Source organism: Aptenodytes patagonicus, chromosome 6, assembly GCF_965638725.1.
Source record: "Aptenodytes patagonicus chromosome 6, bAptPat1.pri.cur, whole genome shotgun sequence".
In the NCBI taxonomy this organism is placed as follows: domain Eukaryota; kingdom Metazoa; phylum Chordata; class Aves; order Sphenisciformes; family Spheniscidae; genus Aptenodytes; species Aptenodytes patagonicus.
In genome coordinates this window covers 43,366,721-43,394,059 of record NC_134954.1, presented here as the reverse complement: position 1 = coordinate 43,394,059, position 27,339 = coordinate 43,366,721, and the positions used below count along the sequence as shown (strand labels likewise).

The window sequence follows — 27,339 nt, the reverse complement described above, 5'->3', positions numbered from 1 at the left end:
GGAGCTAGAGCCCCCCAAGGATACACAGCTTTATGTGTTCTTATAACAAGTATATGTAATTTACTATAAATGCATTCTTAGAACCATAGAAACGCTCGTGAAACTGGAGAATTTGCTTGGTAACTCGGACCTGGTACTTTTTGTCTCTTTGAGCATGATGTTTATCCTTCAGATGAGTTAGTTTTAATTGTTCTAAAGCGGTGCTTGACAAGGCATACTAAAAAATTATTAGTGCTGTGTCTTTAATCTTCCTCTTCTTGCTCTCATTTATAATTTCTCCTCTTGCACTGTCTGGCTATGTATCTGAGAGCTACCAGGTTTACCATGAAATTCTTGTTTACACTTGGCTTTATGATGGAGACATTCAGCCTTATGAGTAATAAGCTCATTAAGCCTAGTTTGCATCAGCCTAAGCTGCTTTAACTCTAAGCCATGGAGATGCCTTTTGTGAGGGGCTCTCCAATCCCACAATTTGTTCCTTTAGAGCCTTAATTTTGTCAATTTTCTGTGTGGTTTTTTCACCTACTCAAAAGGCAATTATCAACCTTGTTCCAGGAGACTTTTGGAGCCTTCTGACAGGTTAAGGAAAGTATTTCTATGTTAAGATTTTGATCCTGGAATTTCAACAGATGATGATAAATGTAATTAAAAGTGATTAAATTAGTCTGCTGTGCTGGCCTTACGGACTCAGAGTAAAGGCCAGTATTAGGCAGGCAGAGGAACCCAAGCTTAGTGCTTGGGTTGTTTGGTGGGATTTTTTTTAGTTTGTTTACTCACTAGAGAAAATCAGAATGTATTCATGTATTCAGAGCTGGCTACTGCTTCAACCTGTTTATAGCTATCTTATATAAAAGAAGAACAATATTTTAAACTGGAGGTGGCTCCACATGGTAAGACCAAATGTGTTTCCTAACCCTGCCCTAAACCTACTGAAAAGCTTGATTTTTTTTTTTTCCCTTAGCTGCAGGGATGTGTTAAAATCTGTATTACCTGTTAATACACACACCCACTTGCTTATGAGTGGTATTTGCATCAACACAAATTTGTTTCCCAGTCCTGATGTTTTACTAGGCACAAAATATATGAATAAAATTACTGCTTAATTTTCTAGCTTTTCCACAGGATTCAGATCAGTGTCCTTGTAATAAGAGATTTGTGACATCTTATGCATTATTAATACTAGCTTGTATTCCAGTTTGATTTTTGGATAAATTTGTCCTTGATGTAGGTCTATTAAAGACGAATTTGTTACACCGAAAGTTCAGGCATACATCAGAATTTAGGATATGCCATCATCTTGCAGTGTAGGCAGGTAAATTCTGTGCCTACCATAGGCTTTCACTGGCCTTTTTGGAGAGCCTTCCATGTTTTCATAACCTAGAATTGTCCAGATTGTCACAAACCTTTCCTCTTTTTCTCTTGCAGTCTTATAGTTAATTCCTTACTCTGTCAAAAAAACCCTCAAAAAACCTGTGTGAAAAATTGACTTGTAACCTTAGAAATACTACAAGTCAGTTGTAATTACCTGTCATGCTTTTCTTTCCTTTTTACAATCTCCTATTACTAAATTTCTGTAAAATGCTAATTTCCAGTCACAAAGGTATTTGGAGACTAATTATTTGAGTAGTTATTACTGCCATGCACATGAGCAGTGCTACTCAACAAATGTTGAATTCTCAATATTGTTGTCAATACTGTGCATGATTTTCTTTGCAGCCTCAATTGGGTAAGTTGTCAGGGTTCATGTGCTATTGTGGAGTGGTGCTAATCCACAGTTCCTCCTTCTAGATGGACGGGAATGCCCTGTTTGTTAAGCCTTAAGATGCTTTGGGATCCCTTGAAATGAAAAGGATCATATAAAAATGCGATGCATGTTATTAGATGTTTGTAAGAGTTCAAGAATGTGTTGCGTTTCGGAAGAATTCAGAAGATTATAGGAGCAGGTTCTACTTTGATAAATTATAAAAATGACTGTGAATGACTCACAGCTCAGTTATAATTATTCCCAGTGCTAATTATGTGTCAGAATTATCTGAAACGCTGTGTCAGACATGGCTTGCATATGCATTACCTGTGTAATTATGAAAGTGCGCTTTTTCCAGTGTAAACTTACTGAGGGCTCTACTCCACAAATCTTTCCTTTTGAGGGTTCCTTTCTCACCCAAGCAGGCCCTATGATTTCAAGGAAACTAATTAATCGGGGTAAGGATGTTCGTGACAAGCTTTTAAACTATTTTTATAATTTTACCCTGTGGGGAAAAACTTGAAAATACTTTACAGAAAAGGTTGTGAAGTATTTATTCCTCACAGTCCTTCAATACTCACTGCAGACATCTGAGGACAAAATACATGTTTGTCTGCTGATTTATAGTCCATGAGAATTTATCCCATCTCATGCAAAGATGTTTTAAGACTGTCTTTTTTTTTTTTCCCTCCCCCAGCTTCTGGAAAAAACCAACAATATGTTTGAGGAGTCTGATTCTGCAGCTACGAAAAGTCCTTTGCATTTAGCTGTAAGTATGAGACATGTGAAGTGTTGATCATTATCTCCTAGAATAATTCCTTAATCTCTGTCTTTGAAGCAGGTTTAATCATAGACTTGTTTTGAAAAAGCTGGGAAGGGATGTAGGCCTAGATGTAACAAAACCAGGTTCTGGGCTGGAATCGTTAATTAAGTTTTTGACAGTTGAAGCTCTTTGTTCTTATCGACTCTAACACTCAGGTAAGAAGAAGACACAGACACCGAAGTGAAATTAAATGGAAAGTTGCAACTTTTATTTATAACTAGTTTATAAATTTGGGGCTGGAGCTTGAGCCTATGGCTTTGGTCATGGAATGGGATACTCTGATGTTCTCCTGGAGATGTACAGAGTGCAAAAAACTGTCTGGTACACAGCAAGGTGTGGGAAAGCATGCTTAAACCCCAGCATTGCCCTGGGAGCATGCCACGGAAACCGTGCTATCAAAAGGGCATCCAGCATATGTGGGCCTCAGAGATCACAATAGCTCCCCTTTCCCAAGAGCTCAAGATTCATGATCCCTCTTCCCAGTTTTGTGCAGAATCACAGAATAGTTGAGGTCGACATGGACATCTGGAGATCAGCTAGTCCCACCTCCGTGCTAAAAGCAGAGTCATCTAGAGCAGGTTTTCTCAGGGCCATGCCCCATCACATTTTGAATATCTCCAAGCATGGAGAGTTCACAGTCTCCAGGCAATCTATTCCAATGTCTGACCACCATCACAGTAAAAATGGGGGTTTTTTTGCATTAAATGGACTTTCCCATGTTTGAATTTGGGCCCATTGCCTCGTCTTGTCACTGGGCACCCCTGAGAAGAGTCTGGCTCTGTCTTCTTTGATCCCCCATCAGGTGTTTATACGCATTGATAAGACCCCCCTGAGCATTTTCTTTTTGAGGCTGAACAGTCCCAGCTCTCTCAGCCTCTCCTCATACGTCTTTCACAAACTGGCTCTTCACTGAATATTCAAACTCGCCATGAAGCTGCCCTCCTTTTGAAAGGGAAGCAACTTGCTTATGTGAAAATAGGGGCAAGTTTTAGTTCTGTAGCAATCATATCTCTGTTTCCCAGTCAGCCAGAACAGCTCTGACCTGAGGTTTGAATTATCCACGCGTTATCTGAGGGAACAAGAGCCAAAACAGTTGGCTTAAAAGACCAAGTTTGTCACTGAACTCTTCTCCCCATCTTTTTTTCTGCAATTTGAAGACTGCAGGAAGGAGAGTGTCACTCCCAAGCCCATAGAGGAGTTACAACCTGCACTATCATCAGCACAAATTCCTGTGCTGGGAAGGGACTTGCCCTGCAGCTGGCCCAGACAGCAAACTCATTTTCTCTCTGGTCCCTCTTGGGCAGACTCCTCACAAGGATACTGCCAGTGGCTCTCCCTCTTGTATCTGTTGCTGGTTAACAACAGTTCATTCACCTGAGACATCCCAAACCCACAGTTTAAAAATAAAAAAGCTTACATAAAACATCACTATTTCACAGTTCAATTGCAGCTATCCAGGAGTGTCTCTGACATTTGTTTCAAACCCTCCCATGTACTGGGGTGCCTGTGGTCATCCTTCCCCAGGTCTAGCAGTGTCCACACAAATGTCTCCACACATGGATCCAGAAAGCCAGCAACCTACACCAAAACATGAAGTCCTGTCAAATGGTTGATACGGTGCAGTGGCCAAGGCCTCTGCTTACAGACGTTTGACCCTAGAATGGAAATAGGATTTAGAAACAAGGGGTGGACTAGCAGCCAACAAAAAACTGACCTGCCGTTCTCTGAGGCTATGGTGCATGATTATGGTGATGGTTGAGTAAATGACTGCACAAGGCAAACCAACAGGAAGAAAAAAATCAACTTTATTATCTTTTCAAGGAGAGGATGGGCTATACAGTCTGCATGGCACCTTCAAGATAGGTACCTCATATTGTGTCAAAGATCAGGTTGTTGCTAGTTGTTTTCTAAGTAAAATTGTCATGAAGAAGAAAAGCTGGCAGCTGTGTTGGAGTATTTTCTGAGATATGGGTTCCCTGTGCCCTAATTTCCCCTTGCTTTTCTTTTTCTGCTTTTGCCTTTGCTTTCCTTAAGTAGTTGTCTCGGTCTAACAGGGAAACAACTGTTTGTTCCCTGCACTGTCCTGTTCTTTGAACTTTTGACAATGGTCAATAGGAGCAAGCTGCTGCCACCACTACTTAACCTTGAAATTCAGTGGCTCTTTGGTTCCTTCATGTTTGCATTTCTCTTCTGTTTTCATTAATTGCTTCAACTCTGGTAATACTAATTATACCTTCATGTATAAATAAAAAGGATGTTCTCTGTGAGTCTGACAGTAAGGAGAGGAGGGCAGTCCCTACAAAGCTGAATGAAATGTTTCTAGTTTCTGGGGCTACCCACTGGATTTTTGCAATGTCACCTGTGTTTGTGCTGTTGGCCCAGATGTGGCTGTAGGTCTGGAAGTGCATCTGCTTGTCCACTGTACTTGTTCTACCACATGATCCTACTGACAGGAGTACTCCATGAAGCATCAGCTATAAAGAGCAGGTCAAGTTTGTGTTTGTATTTGCACAAAAATCTGGTTTGAGAACTGCTTTCGTTTAGTTGGAGACCAGCAGATGTGTTGAATTTAGCACCCAGTTAGGTGATAATCCATGCGACCTCTGACCAGCATCACTAGTGAATCTAGTTTTTGAGCAAACATTTCCCTGAAAGATACTGTAGAATGTGAAAAATGAATTGTTGATTCACCTGTGCTGAATCGGCAAATTATTGCCTGAAATTCCTCACCTTGGGTTGTATTCGAAGGTTAGAGCAAATCAACAATCATAATTTCTGTCCCTAAACACTAGGAATTTTTTAGTTTCTTGGCTACAGTGTAATTTGGGAAAATCCTTTCAAGTTGAAGAGAGAGTCATAAGGAATCAAGAAAACTGTGTCATTTCTACTGTGTTTAGGAGACTGTGACAATGATGGATTTTATTCACGTTTTATGTGAAAGTCTTTGAAAGACAAGAGTTGTGTTCTTTACATGACTCATTTCATATTTCTAGGCCTATAACGGTCATCATCAAGCCTTGGAGGTACTTCTCCAATCTCTGGTAGACCTGGATATTAAGGACGAGAAGGGACGCACTGCTTTGGACCTGGCTGCGTTTAAAGGACATGCAGAGTGCGTGGAAGCTCTCATCAGCCAGGGTGCTTCTGTCACTGTAAAAGACAATGTCACCAAAAGGACCCCTCTCCACGCCTCAGGTGAGTGTGATCTTATGTTACTCTTGTGGTATAAACGCTAAAACACAGAAGCAGTTACCTTTACCTACCTACTATCCCTATGCACATTTCTTCTAAACAACAGAAGGAGGAGATTTTGACTTGTACTGAGGACTGCTGCTTCTTTGCTAAGGTCCTACAGTTAACTCTTACCTTTCATTTCCTTGGTCTTTTTTCCTCTGCCCCAGTGGTTCAGTCCTCCCTCACAGAGAATCCCATATTTTTTCACACCACTACTGCTCTGCCCTTACCCGCTTGCCTCTACTCTACCTTACCTCTCTATTACCACCTGCTCTTTAAGATGTGTGATGTTTCCCCTACGACATCTTCTCTTAATGGTTCCTCGGCCAAAACATCAGGGGAAGAGAGAGCACGTGCCTCACTGCTTCTCCTAAGGAAGAAAGGTTGAAAATACAGGTAGGCTCTCACTGGTGATGAAACTATCCTGGTGTTTAAAAATTTCAACCTTTTGCAGGGGCAACACTACAGAAATTTCACCCCCTTTCAGACATTATCCTCCTCCTGAGCTAGCTTGTGAACTTGCTGTTGCTGGGAGTCTGCTCCATTCCTCATGTGTTGAGTGTTAATTATGCAACGTGCATAATTAACTGGAAAATGTAGAATTTGGCATTTATTTAAAGGTTATTATTTAATATGTGCCTGTCAGATAAATATGCAGGGGTGCCAAAGGGAACGTTTCTCCTCTGGCTGTTCATCGAGGGGCTCAGTACAGCATAGCGGTGACCTCTAGTGGGAAGTAAAATTAATACTTCATTGGATAACATTATCAGGGCCAGACTTAATTGTCTTTCTGTTTATCTTTAAATTTTGCTTAGATTAAAATGCACATACATCCTCTAATACCAGTTTGTTCTCTGTGTGTGATCATATAAGTGCAACCTGGAAGCATAAGGTCAAATAGACTATTAGCAATTTTGTGTGCAGTACTGAAGAAAATGTGCATAATAGATCTTCACAGCATACTAAAAAATGCTTTCTGCCTTCTTAGATTTTGCATCAGAACTGAGTACATTACTCCCCAGTAAACTAATGATATAGAGATGTGCTACCGGAGCTTACATATCAGAAGTTTGAGACCAGAATTCAGTGAGAGGGGGTTTTAGTTGTTTTTGATAAAAACACAAAATAGTAAATCCAGCTGATCCACATCCTGTTAAAACTGTTGGTTTAATTAATTTAAATCAAGATCAGTGCCGCCACAAAACTGGAGCTGTGTTGGTCAAGAGCTTTCCTATAGTCACTTCAAACATAGCTTGGGGTCTGAATGATGAACAAGGTGTGGCTTTGTCTGGTACCTCATCACTAGAGCAATGATTTTGCATTTATTTAAAAACATAGGTTTCTTGTTGTCACAGCTGAACTGTAAGGGTTCTGCAGTACTGAGACAAGTAAATGGTAACAAAGCCATATCTTTGTTAGCAGCTCGGACTTAAAATATGGATTTGTTGAATAGAATTGGGTAGATTTGTTGAATAGAAGATGTTACTTTAATATGCACATTTCTTACCTTCATACAAATTCTGATTGTGGGTTTTTTTTTCCCCTATTTTAATTTCTTTTTTAATTGACCCCATCACTGTCGTATGAGTGCCTTCCATGTAAAACCAGGAGGAAGATTCATTGTAGACTGTTCTAGTCTGTGATATTTTTTTGCTTAAAAAAAATTAAATTTTAAATTTTAAAAGATTTAAAAAAATCTTCCAGGGATACAAGCAAAATGTTCTTTAAATCTGCAGTGAAACAAAATAAATTAGGTGTGTATTTAAAAAAGGGAGAAAAAAAAGGGAAGAAGCAAGAAAGCCCTACCCACAGGAATGAGACACTAAAGAAAACATGTACCTTAAGAAGGGAAAATACTGCAGAGACAGGTTGAATATTTGAACTCTTAGTAAAGGAAATTTATCACTGTCATGAATTTGGAGGCTTTAAAATGGGAGATAAGTGCACTTTGGGTAAATAGCCATTAAGACAACGTTTAGATCAAGAGCTATGCAGAGTTCTGTGGAAATTAGCTCTGGAATAAAGCTTCTATCTCTAACTATTATGAAAAGCCACTTGCAATCTGATGATTTTTATTATGCTGTTTCGTAACAGAACAGTTTAGGAGTGTTTTAGCAAAGAACGATGCCACCTACGGGAAACTCTGCATGGTGCCACTGCAGTATCCAGCGTTTTTTATTTGCAATGCAAGTGTAAGAGGTAAATTGGCATATTTTGAGAAATCAAACAGAATTCTTGCTGAATTAATCCCTTGAGTGACAGTGCGCTTTTGCACACACGAAAGTGAATGCTTGCATGTGTTTCCCGTCCATTGGAAAGAAACAAGAAGGCACGTGTGCCCATCCCCTTAAGCGTGTTTGCCTTCAGTCCTTCTAATTACACAAGCACAATTGCAGAACACAACAGTTAAGGAGACCTGAAGTGGTGGATTGGATTACAGGATTCTGCAGAGCATCGTCCAGTAAAGGGATTTGTAACTTCAGTAGAGAAATCACCTAATGAAGTATTTCTTTTTTCTGTCTGTCTCTCCCCCTCAGGGAATAGACTTCCTCTGACCTCATAATATGGAGAATTTCCTTAGCCTAAATTATATGTTCCCTGTATAATTTTATTACCACCAGTCTTTCCTCTGGCTAGCTTGGGGAATCCATTGCAAATGTTCCCCTAGCGTTAGTGTTGTAGCTCTGTTGGCAAAACTAATGTTCCCTGCAGGTTCTGTAATGCTTAGCAATCGCTGGGTCAGCTCCTAAGAGTTTCTGGGAGTATCTGTTCTAAAACTCATTTACCAAAATCCTTTTCAGACGTCGGTGTGAACAAGTTACGGTTTCTCTTCCTCCTGTCAGAAGAAAGAACAGATTCGCCCCCCCCCCCAAGCCAGTGACTCATCAGCCCCACAGAACTGTTTACATGTTATGTATATGGCATTACTTAGTGGTAAATAACTAAAAATGTCTTTATTTTTCTGGGTAGAGCAACTAAGATTATTTTTGGATGAGTGATTTAAATGTGATGATGTCCGCCCATTTCTCCGCCAGAATGATGTGACATAGGTGGTGTCCAAGGGTTTTGCCTCAGCCCACAGGGTGTAGGCAGTGTGAATGCATGACTTGCTGTAATAAGAACACAATCTATATCTACTGAGTACAGGAATTATTGTTTTTCAAAGAAGAAAATACTGTTCTGTTCATCCCATGAGTTGTATAAAGCTGAAGCCTTTAAGCCAGCTGTCACACAGGTGAGTTTCCAGTGTCAGGCCCCGCAAAACTTAGTAACTCAGAGCTGTTTTCCAACAGCAGTGGGTTACATTTTAAAAAGCAAGCCCCATTTTTGAGAAGTAGCTGTGGCTTCCAGAAATGTTAAGCTAGAAAAAATGGAAAAAACCAAAAGGAATTTTAGTCTCTGGTGGTATGTGCTGTTATGAATATGATGTTTGTATCATTGGTCATTCGTTGCAGATGCTTCTTTTTTCATGGCAGCGCTGAAGAACTTGCTTGTGCAGTGCACACAAAATTGATGAGCCTTGCCAACGTACTTCCTACTGCGTTCCAAATCTGATCGCAGAAAGCCTTGTCTGCCTGCTCGGTCTGAGGGATTTTGAAATGCTGTCTGGTTTAGCAGAAATCTTCTCAGTGAAAATCACGATTTCTGTTTTACTCATTTGGGATTTCTGTATGTAAGAGAACTAATCCTCGTCTTACTGAGGTCAGGGAAAAAACAGCTCACCATTTCATCGGCACAAGTTAAAGGACAATTGTGGGAATATTAATTTCTTATACTGTGGAATATTTTCCTTCTTTATAAGGAAATTTCTTATCCATCAGCATTACAATGGAAAAGTATCTGAAATTAAACATGTTTTAATTAAACGTACTTTTTTTCTTTATAGTCATTAATGGCCATACACCTTGTTTACGGTTGTTGCTAGAAGTTGCAGACAACCCTGATGTGACAGACGCCAAAGGACAGTAAGTTTTCTTTGTGATGGGTTTTTTTTCAGCTCTGTGATTCAAATAGCATCTCGAATTTCTTACAAAAAAAGCATTTATTGAAAATACTGTATTTCCTGCACGTCTCCTTATAGAATTTGGCAGAGTTTACAAAGTACACATTCAGTTGATCTAAGCCATGTGGAAAGGATTATTCATTAATCTTAGCCTTTGCTTCATACTTTAAACAATTCTTCATAGAAGCTGAGGGCCAGATTCAAGAAAAACGAACACGCTCTTGAGATGTTTCTATAGAGAGTCTTTTTCTTTCTAAGACATTGATATTTCAGGATTTATTTGGTGTATTAGGCTGGTGCAGTGAGACAGAATGTTTATTTGAGGTGACACATGAATTTGAGATGTTCCCACAAAAATTTTACTTCTCGTTAAATGACAGTTATAGAGGGAGAATTAAGTATATTTTTAAAGTGAAAATGTGAATGGTTTAAAAAACTCATTTGAGGTGCCTGGAACATATCTGACTACACATATAATTTTAAATGGTATTAGTCTTATCTAAAAATAGAAGGAGAATAGATCCCTTTCAGAAAAAAATGGAAGACATGTTAGTCCAAATTTTGGCTTGAATAGTTTCCTCATGTCCCTTCATCCCCTTTATGCAATTGCGCAGCATTTGCAAAAAAAATGCTTTGGGTTGTTGTCATCTTGGTAACTAGGAGGGACTTTCATTCACAACACTTGGGCATTGCAAAGCTCATGTGTTGCTGGAGGTGACAATAATTGTAGGTTATTAAAGGAACAGATTGTCTTGAATGATGTTGCTCTGTAAACTGCTTACAAATGAGTTTTTTTCTATTTCAGTCATGGTAGTCGGTTGTTAAACATCTTAATAATTTCATACAAAAGGTCTTCACTTAGGTGTTATATAGATGAGTATGGTGAAAGAAACAGGTTTGTGGGTAGGAACGGAGGGAAATGCAAGGCTTCCTGATTTCTCTATTCCTGTAAGTTAGCAGTGGTAAGTAGTATGTCATTTTATAGCTGTGACTGGTTTGTTTTTGTTTTTTCTAGAACCCCACTAATGCTTGCCGTGGCATATGGGCACATTGATGCTGTTTCTTTGTTACTTGAAAAAGACGCATCTGTAGATGCAGCTGATCTCCTGGGATGCACAGCTTTACATCGAGGGGTGACTTATTTTTTAGGATTCTTAATTATTTGTTTTACTGTGACTACAACTCACTTATAAATACAGGGATATTGAATGTAGGGAATACTGTAAATGATTGGAAACCTGACCAAGCACAGTCAATGAGGTAAAAAGCAGGACGGATCTACTCTCAGTAATGCTCTGCTTTTGACTTTATTTCACGTTCACTTTAATTCATTAGATAAAATACCGATTAGACCAATTTTCTTGGCTCTAGACACTTTACAATAGCGGTCATTATTCATCTAACAGAGCACCTTAGGAATTCTGAAAATAATTTCTTTAAAAGAACTGCCCAGCAGTTATTTTCATTTTTCTTGGGGAGGACGGTGTAAATAAGTAAGCCTTAAGTTTTGATCTGGAGGCAGTGAAACTCGAGGCAGATCTAATCTTTTCTAGGAGTCCGCTTCTTACCCAATGTGAAGTTGATGCAAGAGATGATATTTATACAGCACTCTATGATAACTGCAGTGAGCAGTTCAGCTTAGGAGTCCAACACCTGTCCGTAATAAAAGCTATGGCATAAAATTTCTGTTCTGTATCGACAGCAATACATGAACACGACCAAGATACCAAAGCTAACCTATGTATGATACAGAGGTCACTGATAGTAGCTGGCCAGCTGTTAAAGCAGCTTTTCCTATTTCTGATGATATTCTTGATCCTTTTTTTCCCTCAGTTCTTCTCTCACATTCGTACATGGTTTTGAGAAGCCAGACTCCAGTTTTCTGAACCTCACCCCTTGTTCATCTGTTTCCTTAGTCTTAAAATCCTCCTTGCTTTTGTGCCTCACTTAGCCGAGTCTCTTCCACAGACTAGGAATCAATGCCTTTGAAAGGCAGTACCAAATACATTTCAGTGTATCAGTTATCATAGGTACTCACGGGACCACAGGAGCTTTCATCTCTGCCTTCTGAATCCCATCCAGGCTGTTTCATGTTCACAGGCATCAATCATATTCCATATTTCCTGGGCAAGAATCTGTATTATGTCAACCTCTTTACTCATTTCTTTGTTATCAGATTATGACTGGGCATGAAGAGTGTGTTCAGATGCTGTTAGAGAAAGAAGTATCTATTTTATGTAAAGACGCCAGAGGCAGAACACCTCTGCACTTTGCAGCAGCTCGGGGTCATGCCACTTGGCTGAGTGAATTACTGCAGATAGCACTTTCAGAGGAAGACTGCAGTTTGAAAGATAATCAAGGTTATACACCGCTGCACTGGGCTTGTTACAATGGTAAGTTTCTCTCTGTGGACTTTTGCCAAGTTCAAATGTTGCCTCAGTTTTAGGGAAACACGCTAACAAAGCAGCCTAACGCTTTGCGAAGCTTGAAATGAAGAGGCAACTTATCTCCCCTCTACTTGCTCTCTGTAGTTAGCATTCACTATGTTCACCCTTCAGTTCAGAAGCCAGGGAAATTCCAGCAATACTTCCCAGTGGCTTTGCAGCTCATTTGCTCCCAGTCACAGGAGGCCAGGGTGAAATTCTGGTTTTACTGACATCAGCGATGAAATTCTCATTGATTTCTGTGGGGCCAGGAATGCTCCTTTGAGGTGTCACCCTCTAATTTATTGATGCAAGAGATAAATACTGAATAGATGGATATTCTCAACTGAACTGATTATTCTAAACTGGATAATCTGAACTTGTTGCTTAATATAAGGGTAAAGCTTCCTAATACCATCATTTAAGACCATCTTTGGAGACGTGTAAGGCAACATACATAACATTACATAAAAAAGAGACTTTTTTTTCCTTTCCTTTTTTTCAGTAAGTGCTAATATTAGCCTGGATCTATCTTGCTGCTGCCATAAAAAAAAAAAAATTCTGTTTATAATTTTATCACATAAAAGCTTATATACACATTGTGTTCAACTTTGAACTTAGTGTTAAATTCTAATCTGTATAAGCCTAATAGGAATTAAGTGAATTAGTTGCTTTGTGCAACACTGTGAAATGTCTGATCTCTTATAGGTCATGAAAACTGCATAGAGGTACTATTGGAACAAAAATCTTTCCGCACATTCTATGGTAATAGCTTCTCTCCATTGCACTGTGCCGTGTAAGTAGAAATCTCCAGTAACAAATGCTTTAGGATATGTCTGGAAGAAGTAGCAGTATGAGAAGAAAGTGGGGGTTTTTTAGATTATTTGCATGAGCAAATAATTTAAAGCTGATCATAAAATTGTGCTTATACTTCTGCTGAAAAAGTGGCAGAATAAAGAGTATTTTTGCATAAATTTTGTACATTTAGGCTATTTGTTGAAATTCTGACTTCTAATTAAATAGCTGCATTTCTGCTCCCTTTGTAGTTTCTTTTCCCTTGCTTACAACTACAGACCTATGCCTTTTCTTCACACAGGCTGGAACTTCATAGCTCTTCCATTCTTAGGCCATGACCTGGGCTATAGTGCCTTGGTCCGTGTAAGTATGAGCTTTTGAGGTTCCTTTGAAACCCAGTGGCTGAGAGTTAAGAAATTTGTCAGAATCAAGATGATTCTTTTTTAGCAATAGGAACAAAGCGTTAATGAAGGAAGGATTTGAAACAACAATCTGTGTCATGCTAGAATGGTGTTCTGTGCAGGCCGTATTTTTTCCAAGACAGCCTCAGCTGAGTGTTTTCCAGACTGATTTTCTTCATGGTCTTTTTTGCTTCTGAGCTAATCTCTATCTTGAAGCTTTGGTACTTCTTACCCAGGCCCTAGCCAAAGGGATTGATGGGTTATAGAGGCAGACTCTGTATCCAAAGTTCTCATATTACTTATGAACAACAAAAAGGTGGTAGCTATTATGAGTTATTCCTCTTCTTCCATGCATGTATTTTATACATATTCCTTATTCCAATAAAGCAGTATGTTTTCATATGGGAAGGATTCTAATAGAGCAAAATCGTAACTTTTCATAACATAATTGCAAATGCATTTTTTTTAAAATGCAAGATTACTTTAGTTTGTAGGACCTAACATGCTTATTAAAACATGTAAGCCATCAGGAGACTAAGGAATTAAGCACTGAAAAAACAAATGCAAACCTTCCTAATATCTGCCAACAATTAGAATGACTGTATTCTATTCTATGTTCTATTAGAAGAATGAATGTCTTCCAGAAGTAATGATAGGAGTTACTATTGTGTAGGCTTCCCTTCTACAGTCCACATCATCGGAAAGTAGAAAAGTAATTTATCATGTATCAAACTTTGAAATTATAAAAACCCCAACATATTAGAGAAATAAAAGCATATCTAAAGCACTGTTTTTACTCTGCTTAAAATAAAATCATTTGTGGCTGAAACATAGTCTTTGAAATCTGAATTTCTAGTGATGGCTTTGAAATTTTTTTTTTTCAATATTTATATTCTTTTAAACTAGTATGTAATTCTCAAACCCATTAAAAATGTGTGCAACTTAAAAATGCATGCAAATTTAAAATGAAAACAGCTGCTAATCCAGCGTGGGTGTTTGTTAGCTATGCTATATGTCCAATACTGTTACTAAACACTGTTCATTTTCATAATGAAATGGGACAAATTAACAATAACCAGAAAGAGTATTAATTCAGTCCATCCATCAAGGAAAAGTATTAAATGTGTGAGTTGGAAGACATGTGGGCTTCAGTACCTAAAACATTAGAATAAAGCTTTCTATATGTAGGTATCTATGACTGAGTGCTTTCCAGATCCAGGTGTGTTTGACATTTAGACTAAAGGATTTTAAGGTATTAAGGTTTTAATCCTAGGTTTGTGCTGCACTTTCAATTACCTTTGTGCATAGCCAATTGCAGGATCAGCTTTGCTTTAGAGACTGAAATTTATAGTAGCAGATGCAGTTTGGTTGAATGGAGAGATGATGAATAATCAGAAATGTGACTGAAAGCATTACGACAAAGGTATGTTAGGATAACTTATAAATAACCAATAAGAAATATTAATGGGATATTAATGGAAGTAAATTAATACTGGAAAGTCGGAAAAGATGTAGACTTTTTACCTTTTTGAAAATGTCTTTTCTTTGGCAGAATCAATGATCACGAAAACTGTGCATCACTGCTCATCGGAGCTATCGATGCCAGCATTGTCAATTGCAAAGATGACAAAGGAAGGTAATATTTTCTTAAACAAATTGCATTTCATGTTCATGAATCCATCTAGTATTTTTCATGATTCTTTCTGAACCTCTGGAACTAATCCTTATCTGATACGGTTGAACTAAGTCTTGTCACGCTGACTCTTTCAGACAGCAGTTTACACTGCAACAGAGTTAAATGGTGGCTCACTTGAAGCAAGAATACTATGAAGTATTCAGTTTCATAGTACATATGAAAAGAAATACAAAAGAAATAGTATTTTGGTTGTTTAGAACAGCTATGACTATAGGCTGTTTCCCTGAACCAGTTTTCTTTGTTAAATACTTAAACACGTTTATTTTTGCTAAATGGAGTGATACTATGTACACATAGAAAAGTATTTCATTAAAAACTGTAATGTTATGTTAGCGTTCTCAGGGCACACAACTGAAAACATCTGTGCAGCAAAATGATACTGATAGAGCAAGAGACATGCATTCAGCCAGATCCTTAATTTGTCCCGTTGATAATCTCCTTACTATGTGTGTGTGTATATATATATTTAATTAAAATTGCTGAAATTCTAAAAATTGAATAGTCATTGTTTCTATTAATTAAAACAATTTCAAGACCTTCAGTAATGGTGATTACTTGCTCCTATAAGGGTAAGATCACCTCACCCTTACTGAGAAGCAAAACCTGAAGTAACACTATGAGCTGGGTTGCGTACCAACTATTTTTCATCTCTATTAGTCACACTTCAGACCCAAAATGCCATAGGGAGACAGCAAACGAATTCTAGTGTCTCAGTCTTGCGGAAACTGATAACCTTCAAAGTGGACAGAATTCCTTCTGCCTTTTATAGAAATACTATTATTGTAGCTTGTTGCTGCAGTATTTTTGACTATAACTTAAAATACTTCAGGTTTTTTAAATAATGGATCTGTTCTTTTCTGATAGTTCTTCCTATCTTAGGCTTGTTAAAAAAACACAAAATCAGATGAATAAGAATGAGGGATTGTACTGCTTTTCATATCATGCAGTATGCTCCATTAAAATAACGATGCTGCTAATATGAGATTCTCCACAGTATCTCATCTCCACAGTATCATATCCACCTTATGCTTCCCTTTTTTTAAAGTTTATATTGCACCAGGACAGAGACTGTAAATATTATTTTAACTTATGCTGCTACTGTAAAGTTCCCCTGGTGATAATGCAAAGTTTCATAGGGGAAAAAAAATTAAGAATGTCGTGCACTTTCAGGTTCTTGGGAAGGTAAGTAAACAGGAATATTGTCATTCTTTAGCAACAGTTGTGGTCGTGTTACTTTCCCTACAGAACGCCCCTTCACGCAGCAGCCTTCGCGGATCACGTGGAGTGCCTCCAGCTCCTCCTGAGTCACAGCGCACAAGTGAATGCTGCGGATCACGCAGGGAAAACACCTCTCATGATGGCAGCTCAAAACGGTCACGTAGGTGCGGTAGGTAAGTACATCCTTGCCTCCGTTTGTCTTGAAGGGTGAGTGCTACTGCAGTTACTATCCCAAATAGGTAGTCATCTTTTTTTCCTGTGAAACCTAAGGAAGAAAAATAAATTGTGTGGATGTCTGTAAGAAGCTACCTTTACATCTGTAAAAAATATCTTTTTCTTCTCAGTCATTTTTTCTCAGTAGTCTTGGTGAACAGTTGCAATAACAAACTTGAGTCTTACTTCCTCCTAAGAGCGCACTGTAAAGAGCATGAGGGGAGTAGTAATTCCATTCTCCTGTTTACTTCCTTGATTTTATGGAGCAGTAAAACTGCACGTGTGAAAAAGATTGTGTAACCTTTTTTTCTGCTCTATTATAGGAAGTCCTATTCTTAAAATGGCAGCTATCAGCAGCTGCTTTTCCAGGCTAGACTTTATACTATAGACATCCAGATTAGGGTCATATTGGCTTAACAGAATTCCCTTTTCTCTAGCTTCAGCAGCACAGACTGCACCCTAAATTCTTTATATCCACTTAGCCCTCTCAAAGCAGGATCCACAGTTGTTCCTAGGAGGAGGTGATTCAGGCAGTACTGGCTGATCTGCAATTGGGGAAGTTTATAAATAAATTAAGATGAATATATGTTTGACAGTTTGGGGCACAGTGAATGAGCTATTAGCTCTGCCTTTGCTTGCTGATTAACTGCATGAGATTAGTCTGTTCTCATTCATTATTTTCACTTCGTGTTCATAAAGCTTACATCACATAAAGGCTTAATTGATTAGCATGTATGCATGTGTATATTGAAATAGTAAATTTTTTCCTCTGTTTTTACACGGTCGTCTGCCCATTGGGTTTGTTTGTTGATTTCTGTTCTATGCCTCAGACTTTTTGGTGAACATTGCCAAGGCTGACCTGACATTAAAAGATAAGGAGTTGAATACATCCTTGCACTTGGCTAGCAGTAAAGTAAGTTGAAGACCTCTGTATGCTTCTATTCTCTTCACAGTCTGTCTGTCTGTCTGTCTGTATGTATGTGTGTGTTTATGCTCCTAAAAATTTTTCTGCAGTGGAAATGTGATGGTCAAACTTGTGGTGAGGAATGGAGCATTGTTGCAAGCTTTTTCTCAAGTCTGTTTCAAGGTTTAGTAAATTGAGAAATATGGATGCCTCTTATGACAGCTGAAACATAAGGAAGGGAAACTAAGAGAAATACTGGAAAATCCTTTGAGATTTTACCAAATAATCTCACTGTGAAATAGCTTAACATAGGTTCAGTGGCAAAGAAAAAAAAAAAAGGTATTTATTCTTTTTTCTTATTCTCCAATTTCTGTGGAAGGAACCCAAAATTTTCCCTTATGCTCTGTAGCAGTAAAACCAGAAGCATTGATTAGATTGGTGGTGGTGTCTTTTCCCACCCTTTCCTCCTCTTAATTCCAGTTGCTACTGCTGTTTCTGCAAGAAAAAATGCCCATGGGATTCCCTCTCCTGGGCCTTTTCTTTTGCTCCTATCCACAGATTGGATTCCTGTGTGATAGTATTTCTCCAGTTTCTGCAGACACATGAGCCTCGCTGAATTCTCAAGGTCCTTCAGGCAGCTGGTCACCTGCCAGGGCTGTAGGTTCGGCACCTGTGGCTTGCTGTGCTGAAACAGTATCAGAAATAAGGCCCGGATCTGTATTATTTCCAAAGTTTCATTATTAGAGCTCTCGCACTGAAGGGATTTTGTAGTAGCTTATTAATAATACAGAAAGGCATTTCACGATCCAGAAAGTATAGTATTAGTTTTTGAGATTAAACCATCTCTTTCTATGTTACTATGTAGTTCTAATAAATAATCCATTGAATGCTCTCTCAAGAGAAATAGCAGTCTTCTCTGAAAGCTGAGGAGGTGAATTCATATATAATGAATGAAGGGTTGAAAGACAGGTCAATGTCTACATTTCTAAATGTGCTAAAGCATCCTAGCAGTGGCGGTTTGTAAATGGTATTTTAAGGCTCCTACAGTTCACCTACTACACATCCTTATAAGCTGAGTAGCATGGTTTGTATTTCAAATTGAGTTATTAAATTTCACTTTTATATGTAACATTTCTTTTGCCTCAATTTCAAACTCCTCAGCAAATTAACACTCTTGGTTTTTTTCCCCAACTACAGGGTCATGAAAAATGTGCCTTGTTAATACTTGATGAGATACAAGAACAGAGCCTTATTAATGCAAAAAATAATGCATTGCAGACGTAAGTATAGCCTGATCCTCTCAAGTTCAGTTGACTTACCAGAAGATTCCGATTTAACATTTCAAATTCATGTCTCAGATTTTTTCATAGAACAAAAAGGTTAATTTCTGATATTTTTGAGTGCTTGCCCTTGAAAAGACCGGATTTGTATTGCATTTTCACTTTTAATTTTGATTCCTTTGATGCCAATTCTATACATGGTCTGGTGGAAAAATTATATGAGCTCATTTATTTGAAGACTATACCAAAATGTCTATTAATCATGTGAATGTGTAAGTATACATCTGGCATTTCCCAGCTTTTTGAGCTTCACCTTAAATCTAAATAATTTATTTAGACTTAAGGTGGTACATTTAATTTTCAGAGGTTTTTTTTAGGTGATATTTTATGTCCAACTCCTGTCCATACCATACATTATCAGCAGAGTTAGAACCGTCAATATTCTTACTCCAGCTGCAACTGTTTGACTGGTATGGGGGAATCCCACAGGAGAAGATTCAACCACAAGTTCAGGGGGCAGATCATCTGGTGCTTGCAGAAGAATTCACTCCATCTTAGCCCTTTTTTCCCCCTTCCATTATGAAATTGTTTCTCCTGTCCCACTAGCTGTCCCCAAACAGGAGCATTGGGTGTTGGCCCAGGAAGGAAGCAAACCAGTGGTTACTTTTAATTTCCAGCGGCTCTGCAGTAACAGAGATTAGCAATCGAGTATTCAAGAATAAAAAGGCAATACAATAATTTTGAACAGTCTGTAGTAGCCAGAATGAAGGATGGAACAAAGGCATTTCTTCGGTCTTAGATTCATTTTCCTTTTAAATGTCAGTTGTGTGCTGCAAATAGTGGGAAAAATGAGAGCTTTTTAAAGAAAGACTTTAGACTGGAAAGTATTAAGCAATCTTTGTGTACGTAAAGGTGGTTATATTTGTCTTGCACATATGTTTTATAGATGTGGAACATGAGGATTATTTTAAAGGCTGTAATATAATTTAATGTCTACAATATAATTGTAATGATCCAAAAAAGGAAAATATTCTCTTTCTGATGCTGGGTATGCTTTAAGCATTACCTAACTTTTTAGAAAGCCTATTTTAAACTGAACTTGAATTTAGTTGTCATGTTTTTGTAGACCTCTCCATATTGCTGCACGAAACGGCTTAAAGATGGTGGTTGAAGAGTTGCTAGCCAAAGGGGCATGCGTCCTAGCAGTAGATGAAAATGGTAAGTAAATAATACACTTTGACAATCTTCAGTAGGACCCAACAGGTAATTTTACAACAAAGGGAAGCAATAGACTTAAAAGCTGATGATAGACATCATTGATGCTTTTATCCTTCCAAGAACAGACAATGATCTGTGTGAGTACCTATTAAAAGAAAGATACTATTTATTTTTCTTTAATATAAAAATGTATTCTAAACATCACAGCGGTCCCTTTTACTGTTCATTTTGCATGTACTGTCAACAGCTAGTCTTTTTTAATGCTTGAGTGCGGTGGTAACTTGAATTTCCTAAACATGCAAGTGGCACCGGATAATTCTGACGCCTTGCAGAAGAATTAAGGATTATGCATTCAATCAGCGCATGTTTTAATGGGTAGGAAGAAAACCATCAACATATGTTTGATTGTGTCCCAGTTCATTCTGAGATCAAAGCTTGTGCTTACCAATTGTCTGACCTAATCCAAGATGCAAGTAAATTACTGTTGCCTCATAAAATACATGGTTAGTTAATAAATCTGATAATTTTGTTTCAGATCTCAATGAAGTCCTTCCCTAAACATTATAAAGCCCATAGAGGGCTGTGCTTCTCTAATTAATGTTTTCAGAAATGTCCTCCTGAAAAAGCTGGTCTTTATTACAATACTGACTTCACGGCATTAATGTAACAATTTGGTACCTCCATCTTCCCATATCTGTAAAGTAACAATAATAATAATACTCACCCATCATTGCAAGACATTTGAGATCTGTGGATGAAAAGAAATGAGTGGTGAGTATTTACTATTAACCAAGTGCTACCTAGATATACTTGCATGAATGAGTTCCACTGAAGTCATCTGGCCCTAATCTCATTTTAGAGATAGGGGACGGGAAAATGAACCAGACTAGCTTCTAACCCCAGTTTTTATCGTTAAAATTGTACATACGGATCCACCTAATTTGCATGTATGTAACAAGTGAAAATTAAGTTTGAATTTGATACACATTTAATTTTTCTAGGAACAACTGCATACGCAGTTTAAAAAAGAAAATTTAAGTACAATCTTAGTATAAGTACAACTCTAAAGAATATTCACGCTTGGAACTCGGTGGAAGAGGAAATTCCGTTTAGGGTATGCATTCACTGCAGTCAGTGCTTAAATGTGGGTAGTTTGTTACAAAACTGTACTCACGTTTGTCTGCCAAACTCATCTACACTGCAGGTGTTCTCAGCTTACTTGAGGCAGTAGGGTATCAGTAGTGGTCATTGCCTCAGATTACTATTGCTGCAGCACTTAAGATTTAGCCATCTTCAAAAGAATTTGTTTGCTCTTAGTATAAAGGAGGATTTGTTGGAAAGTGCTGGAGTACTACACAGCAGCCTCCAAAATGTATAGATAGCAAGTGTAATCAGCATACTGCTTTCCAAGATTTGTATATGTGAAGAGCTGCTTTAGGGGCAGCGCTTGGACAGGAGCCACGTTAAACTGCAGTGAAGACAAACTTTTAATAGCTCCCCAGTTCTTCGTTTTACTGACATCTGTAGAATATTAACTTCGTATTTGAAGTGTATTCCATGCTTTCTGAATACAGTCATTATTCGTCTAACATAATGTAAATTTGGGTAACTAAACATCCACTTAGTCATACCTGCTATACACGTACCACGTGCACTGGTCTAATTCTTTTCTCTCGTAATTTAATTCCTAAATAAACTGCTTCCTGAGTTGAGTAGATACTCAACTGATCAGTCTTTAAAATCGTTTGCTTAGTATTTCAAAATGTTTTTAAACTAATATCTTTTACATTCTAATGAAAGTCATTGTTCTCAGAATGAGACTTGTTCATATGCACAGAAACTGAAGCCAGTTTCTGTCCCTGTTGCTGTACTCCCCGTGTTCTGTATCCATCATACTGTCTGTGCTGTAGAAATGTGTTTAGCAAGTGCTTTTATTCATATCGTGAAGCCTGTTTGCTGCCTGATTTTAAAAAAATAGCGCTTGTTGTGGTCACAGTGATCTAAATGCTCCATAAAGTGTGTATTTTCCCAGCATGTCTAATTTAAAATAAGTAACGTACCCCTGTTGCCTGGCATGATTGTAGCTGAACATACATCTCCTGCTTACGACGTCACCTAGAGATGTATAAGAGGAATGCTCAGTGCCATTCTCAGTACCCTTAGTACTAACCATTGCCTTGTCTGCATTTGTGCCCAGGTCATACGCCAGCCCTGGCTTGCGCTCCTAACAAAGACGTGGCTGACTGCCTGGCACTCATTTTGGCTACCATGATGCCTTTTTCTCCTTCCAGTTCAATGACGGCTTTCAACTTCGTTTGTTTTAAAAAAGACAATTTGGGCAGGACGCATCTCTGCGATGGCTCCAGTATGGGTAGCATTAACTCTTACAATAAGCCCTTGAGTAATAACATAGGAACAGAGGATGGGTATAATGACAATGATTCGGATTCTGAAACATTTTGACTTTTTGGTATTCAAAACCTTTTTTTCATTGTTATTTCATTTCAGCTTTATTTTTGTCTTTTTAAACAGCTTAAATCCCATGGCTATATTCTTAACTATTATTCTTGACAAGTAGGTATTGAAAGATTTGTAGTGTCAATGAGAATCAAGCCTTTAAATAACAAAGTTAGAGGGATTTACTGGAACATATCCCCATTAATGTTCTGCAGCTTTTCAGCTTCCTCATGTTTTCTTTAGGCCCTAAGTGCCCCTGTGGAAAGTCTCTACCTCTTATTTTAAGTAGAAGATGAGAAAATGCCTTTTTTCTTTTTGACAGCACAAATAAACAGGGAACTGTTTGTAAAAAGTTCTTACATGTTTTAGCTGTACCTTTAGCACACGAACTTATTTCCTGTGTAGCCTTCATAGATTCGAGCATCACCCCTTTCCTCTGTTTGCCTGTTTCCTGCTTCCAGGGGCTTTGTTAATTAGATAATTTTTTTTACACAAACCAAAGGTAAAGTTGTAAATCTTAAAACTGCCTGTATTACTTTTCTACAGGAAACAAAATCTTTTACATTCTGCATGTATTAAGCACTTAAACCTACAGAAGGCACTTTTTACAGTTCTTAGTTGCAGCACACAATTAGAAAAATAGTTATAAACTCTTAAGGCCAAATTCTACTTGTCTCATCGTATTTTCCCACGGACATTAGTGGAACCACTTGTGTAAAATTAAAATCATTTGGCCCTTATTTTTTTTCAATTCAGCACAAACATGTACGGTTTATTTGCACTACAGAATTAGGGTCATTAGATGTTTCTGTCACCTGAGCCATTAACCATGAATCTAGTATCAGAAAAAAAATAATCAGGTGTAGACAAAGGTGTATGTAAAAGTTTATAATGACTTGCCAACTTAAATGGATTTTTTTCCTTTTCTATGTTTAAATAACTTATTTTTACTGTAAACAGTATCAAATTTTAAAATACCTTTGCCAGTGTTTGGATTAACAGAGCAAAGGTAAAGCAATGAAAGCGTAACACCAAAAGTTGAAATACCAAACACCAGGAAACATAGCAGCGTACCGTGCAGGGGATCAGAGATACATGCTAAAAAAGCCTATTGTCACCAGCTTTTAAAGCAATGTCAGCTTTGTGAATATGTTTACTCCTTCTGCCAAAGTTTCTAGGTCAAATGGACCACGACCCTCGCCTGCAACAGATGTACAAAAGGAAGAATGAGACTATGTAAACAAAAACAAAAAAAAACTAAACACAAAGCTACCATGAACTAACCAGCTGTACCAAGAGGACCAAAATGCTTCAGTAATTAAATGGAAGACTTTGCTACTTTTATTTTTTCTTCAAATGTGAGTGACATAATGAAGTAGTTTTTCTAAACCGTAAAAATATAAACTTTTGAGGTAATGAGTAGTCTTGAGTGAATTTTACATTTTATGACGCAGGTTTCAAGTTGACATTTGTAACTGATGATGTGTTGACCACAGTTTTTTTTTTTTATCCAGACTAAAGAATATGTTCATATACTTTTAATGTAAATGTGTTTATATTTATTTGAAATGAAACAAATGCCCAGGAAAAATAACTATGGCTTGTTCTCCTAGGTAGTATTTGTGCATACTATTTGGCATGATGCAAAATGAAATGTGAATCTAGGCAAGACTGATGGCCTGAGTAGAAAAAGGAAGGGAGAGTGCCCATCTTCTTGTATGGAATGCAAAGATAAAGTCCGCAGGCTATATTGCTAAAAAGCAGAGAGCAAAACACCTTCCACCATTTAAGAGCGTAAGAAAGGGATCCAACCCCTTGCTAGACAAGTGAGAGAACACTGTACAGCTACAGTAAAGAGGGGAAAAGGTAATACAGCATGGAGTCAAGGTGTTAAAGTTCCCGTGATTCACACTCAGGCTGTCTGCAGGCCTACATCTGTGCTGGGAGGATGAGATGAGCTTCCTCAGTGCACGCTTTCGGCAGGGTAAATGAAAAGTAAGGATTTTTATTTTAGTTGCAGTTTTTAGCTGTGTTCCACTGAATTGTTAAAAATCTATTGGCAGATTCCAGTTCTTTAATTAGGAAAAATATTTATATATTAAGTTTATTTTGCCTGGCTAAAATTAAATATTGTTTCCTTGAACATTAGGTAAAAATAAATAGTTTCCTTGAACATTAACAAATTTCCAAAGTTTGCAACAAAAAAATCACAAGGATAGTATCTAAAGGTGAACATTTCTTTTCCTTCAACTCTGTATTTTCTGCAATAGAATGACAGAGCACCTGAAACCCTGGTTTTCTCCTCAGAAATAGCACAGAATAACATTTTTATGATGGATTTTTCTCAACGTTTTTGCTTTTAAGAGTTGCAGAATAGCAATAACCATCTTACTTTAACCGAAAGTTACGCTATCCTACATGAAGTTGCTTCATTAGGAGAAAACCAGTCCTCTTTACAAAGAGGATGTTGTATTGTATTAAGCAGCCATTTAAAAATTTCAGTATTTTTACTTGCTACCATACAGAGTTACTGAAAATATTTCTGTGTATTTGCAATACCTCGTAACTCTGGTAATTGTGTAGTGCAACAACTGCTGCCTCTTAATGATTTATACAACATTATAGAAGCATAGGTGATTACTGAATTACTTTGATCCTTCTAGGAACCAAATCTGAACTTTACTGATTAAACTTTTCTGTAAACTAACAATGATGTAAGTATGCAATATTCAAAAAATCACAGAAACATATAATTTGTTAGCATCTTAAGGGCATTGGGAAAGTCATGTTTTGAGTATGGTGTGTTTAGGAGGACAACTGACATGAGCAAGATGCTTGGAAGTACTCAGTATTGGCCTATCCCACATGAGTTACCAGAATCCCTTTTTTTGTATGCTAGTACATTAATCTGTAATGTAATTTATCACATGTAGAAATAAATTTGTAATTTAGGGCAGATATTTAAGCATGGGAATAATTTTGCTCTTGTAAATAATCACCTTGCCTTTCTGTGGACTTTTTACAAGAGTAGAGTTAATCATACATAATTGTTGCACTTAACCCTGGATCCTGCAATTTACCGTACATGGACAACTCCTCTGTCTGTACCAAGCAAAGGATATTTGGGGAGGGGCAGCCGCCTGCCCGGGTGTATTAGCAGGATCGTTTCATCCTATATTTTAACCACAGCTGCAGGTGGAATCCATAGCAGGATGGGGTCCCAAGTCTCTCTCATAAATACTGAGTTACAACCTCCGGACTGCCTGAAATTGCTGTGAAATAGCTCAGGGGATTTCTGTTCATCGCTACTAAAAGGGCACCATAATGTGTTTGGTACTTTTATGCAGTAAACAACTGCCAGATTATTGAACTAGAACAAACACATGAAATGAATTGTTTATCCATTGTACTGTTGAGAAACTTGGTTATGTATCTTGAGGATGATTTTAAAAAAAATTGTGATTTTTATTCTTAGTCATGTAAGAAATATTAGAGTGCCTTTTTATATTTGTGTATTATGGAAATGTTTTGTGAAACTCTTTTTTTTTTCTTCATTTGAGTGTTATAAAAGCAATATATTACCAGTAAATTTTCATTTCAGACCTTCTTTGAATGTATAAAATGTTTCTTCTTTTCATATGTTCTACCTGCATTGAAATGAAAATTAATATGCTAAATTTCTATAGGAATAATGTATAATTTTTGCAGTGCTGAAAATGCTTTCTTATTACACAAAAAGTAAACCTTAGGTCAGTGTTATAGGAAAGGGCGTTTTAAACTAGTGACAATCCGAGTGTGTGTATAAAATGTAATTTTATGCGTTTCTTATGCAGTGATCTACATATTAAAGCCAATATCTTATGTTTTGTAGGTTTTGTCTTATATTTTATGCTTTAGCATGTGCAATATATCTTTACAAACCATGGTGATACGAATCTGGTGCCAGTGTTATATTTTGCATAACATTTGTAATAAACAATATAAAATATTGTTTCATGGTTTCAGTGGGGTTTTGTCGGTATTGTTTGCTTTTGTAAATTGAAGTTTAAAGACTTGGGTAAATGTCACATATGAAATGAGGAAGAAGACTTACTTCAGTGAATGACTTGGAATTCAACCTGAATCTTCTCAAGCACAGTTTAGTAACTTTTTCAACTACTGAATGCTGTATTAATGTAATGAAGAACCCTAACTTGTAAACTACTATTGCAATGCATTCAGATGGTTATTTTTACAAATAAAAATGGTACAAATACTGTTGGAAAACTGAGTAAATTTTGTTTCTTTTAAAGGAGGGGGAAAGGCTTAAGTATTTAGCAGTGAAGATGAAAATGCAACTATATGTATTTCTATTTTGTACTTCCCTCATATGTAACTACCTGTTGTCTTACTAAGTTGATGTTAGTATTGCGTCCTCCGTAGATTGGGAAAAAAAAAGGTAACTTTTGTCAGATATTAAATATTTTACTGTTATTTTTCACTGATGAGCAACACCAGCAATCATGGGTGTGTCATGCATCAGGGTGGGGTCACAGAGTCCAAAATCCAGTGAAGAAGAGTGCCTAAAGATAGCAAGCTGTTAGAAGTGCTTAATTCAAGCAAATAAACAAAACCCACAAAACCCCCTACTCATTCCCCCCCCCAACACCAACCACCATTAACAACGTCTTTTACATGTCGAGTGCTTGAAGCTTTACGGATGTTGTGACTAAACTTCTAACAGGCCAGGAACCGTAAAAGCACCTGAACAGTGGGGTTTGCAGGTTTATTTTCGGCGAGGTGAACTGTAGCGAGGTCCGTCCCACCGCGGTACGCCTTCGCGGGGTGCGGCTCTGGCCCGGCACCGTCAGCACCCCCAGCCCTTGCCAGCGGGGGGGTAAATCTACGCTCCCCGACACCCAGGGGTCATTTTGGAGTCCGCAAACGCCGA

General features: G+C 37.7%; 1 protein-coding gene across 11 annotated transcripts in view; it reads left to right on the top strand.

Moving 5' to 3' along the window:
- ANKRD44 (ankyrin repeat domain 44) overlaps positions 1 to 26,675 on the top strand; it is a 147,091-nt gene extending 120,416 nt beyond the window's left edge. For 6 of the 11 annotated variants that reach the window (XM_076342284.1, XM_076342283.1, XM_076342281.1 and 3 more), the window contains 13 exons: positions 2,442 to 2,513; positions 5,561 to 5,762; positions 9,688 to 9,766; positions 10,820 to 10,937; positions 11,981 to 12,197; positions 12,936 to 13,023; positions 14,976 to 15,059; positions 16,365 to 16,510; positions 17,381 to 17,463; positions 18,652 to 18,734; positions 19,861 to 19,952; positions 22,150 to 22,422; positions 23,581 to 23,638. In XM_076342284.1, coding sequence (XP_076198399.1) covers positions 2,442 to 2,513; positions 5,561 to 5,762; positions 9,688 to 9,766; positions 10,820 to 10,937; positions 11,981 to 12,197; positions 12,936 to 13,023; positions 14,976 to 15,059; positions 16,365 to 16,510; positions 17,381 to 17,463; positions 18,652 to 18,734; positions 19,861 to 19,952; positions 22,150 to 22,415 — 1,530 coding nt within the window. In that variant the 3' untranslated portion in view covers positions 22,416 to 22,422; positions 23,581 to 23,638. Of the gene's footprint in view, positions 1 to 2,441; positions 2,514 to 5,560; positions 5,763 to 9,687; positions 9,767 to 10,819; positions 10,938 to 11,980; positions 12,198 to 12,935; positions 13,024 to 13,323; positions 13,386 to 14,975; positions 15,060 to 16,364; positions 16,511 to 17,380; positions 17,464 to 18,651; positions 18,735 to 19,860; positions 19,953 to 22,149; positions 22,423 to 23,580 lie in introns of those variants that run through there. The other 5 variants (XM_076342288.1, XM_076342287.1, XM_076342286.1 and 2 more) reach the window with 3 other exon arrangements.
- The last annotated feature ends 664 nt before the right edge of the window (positions 26,676 to 27,339 follow it).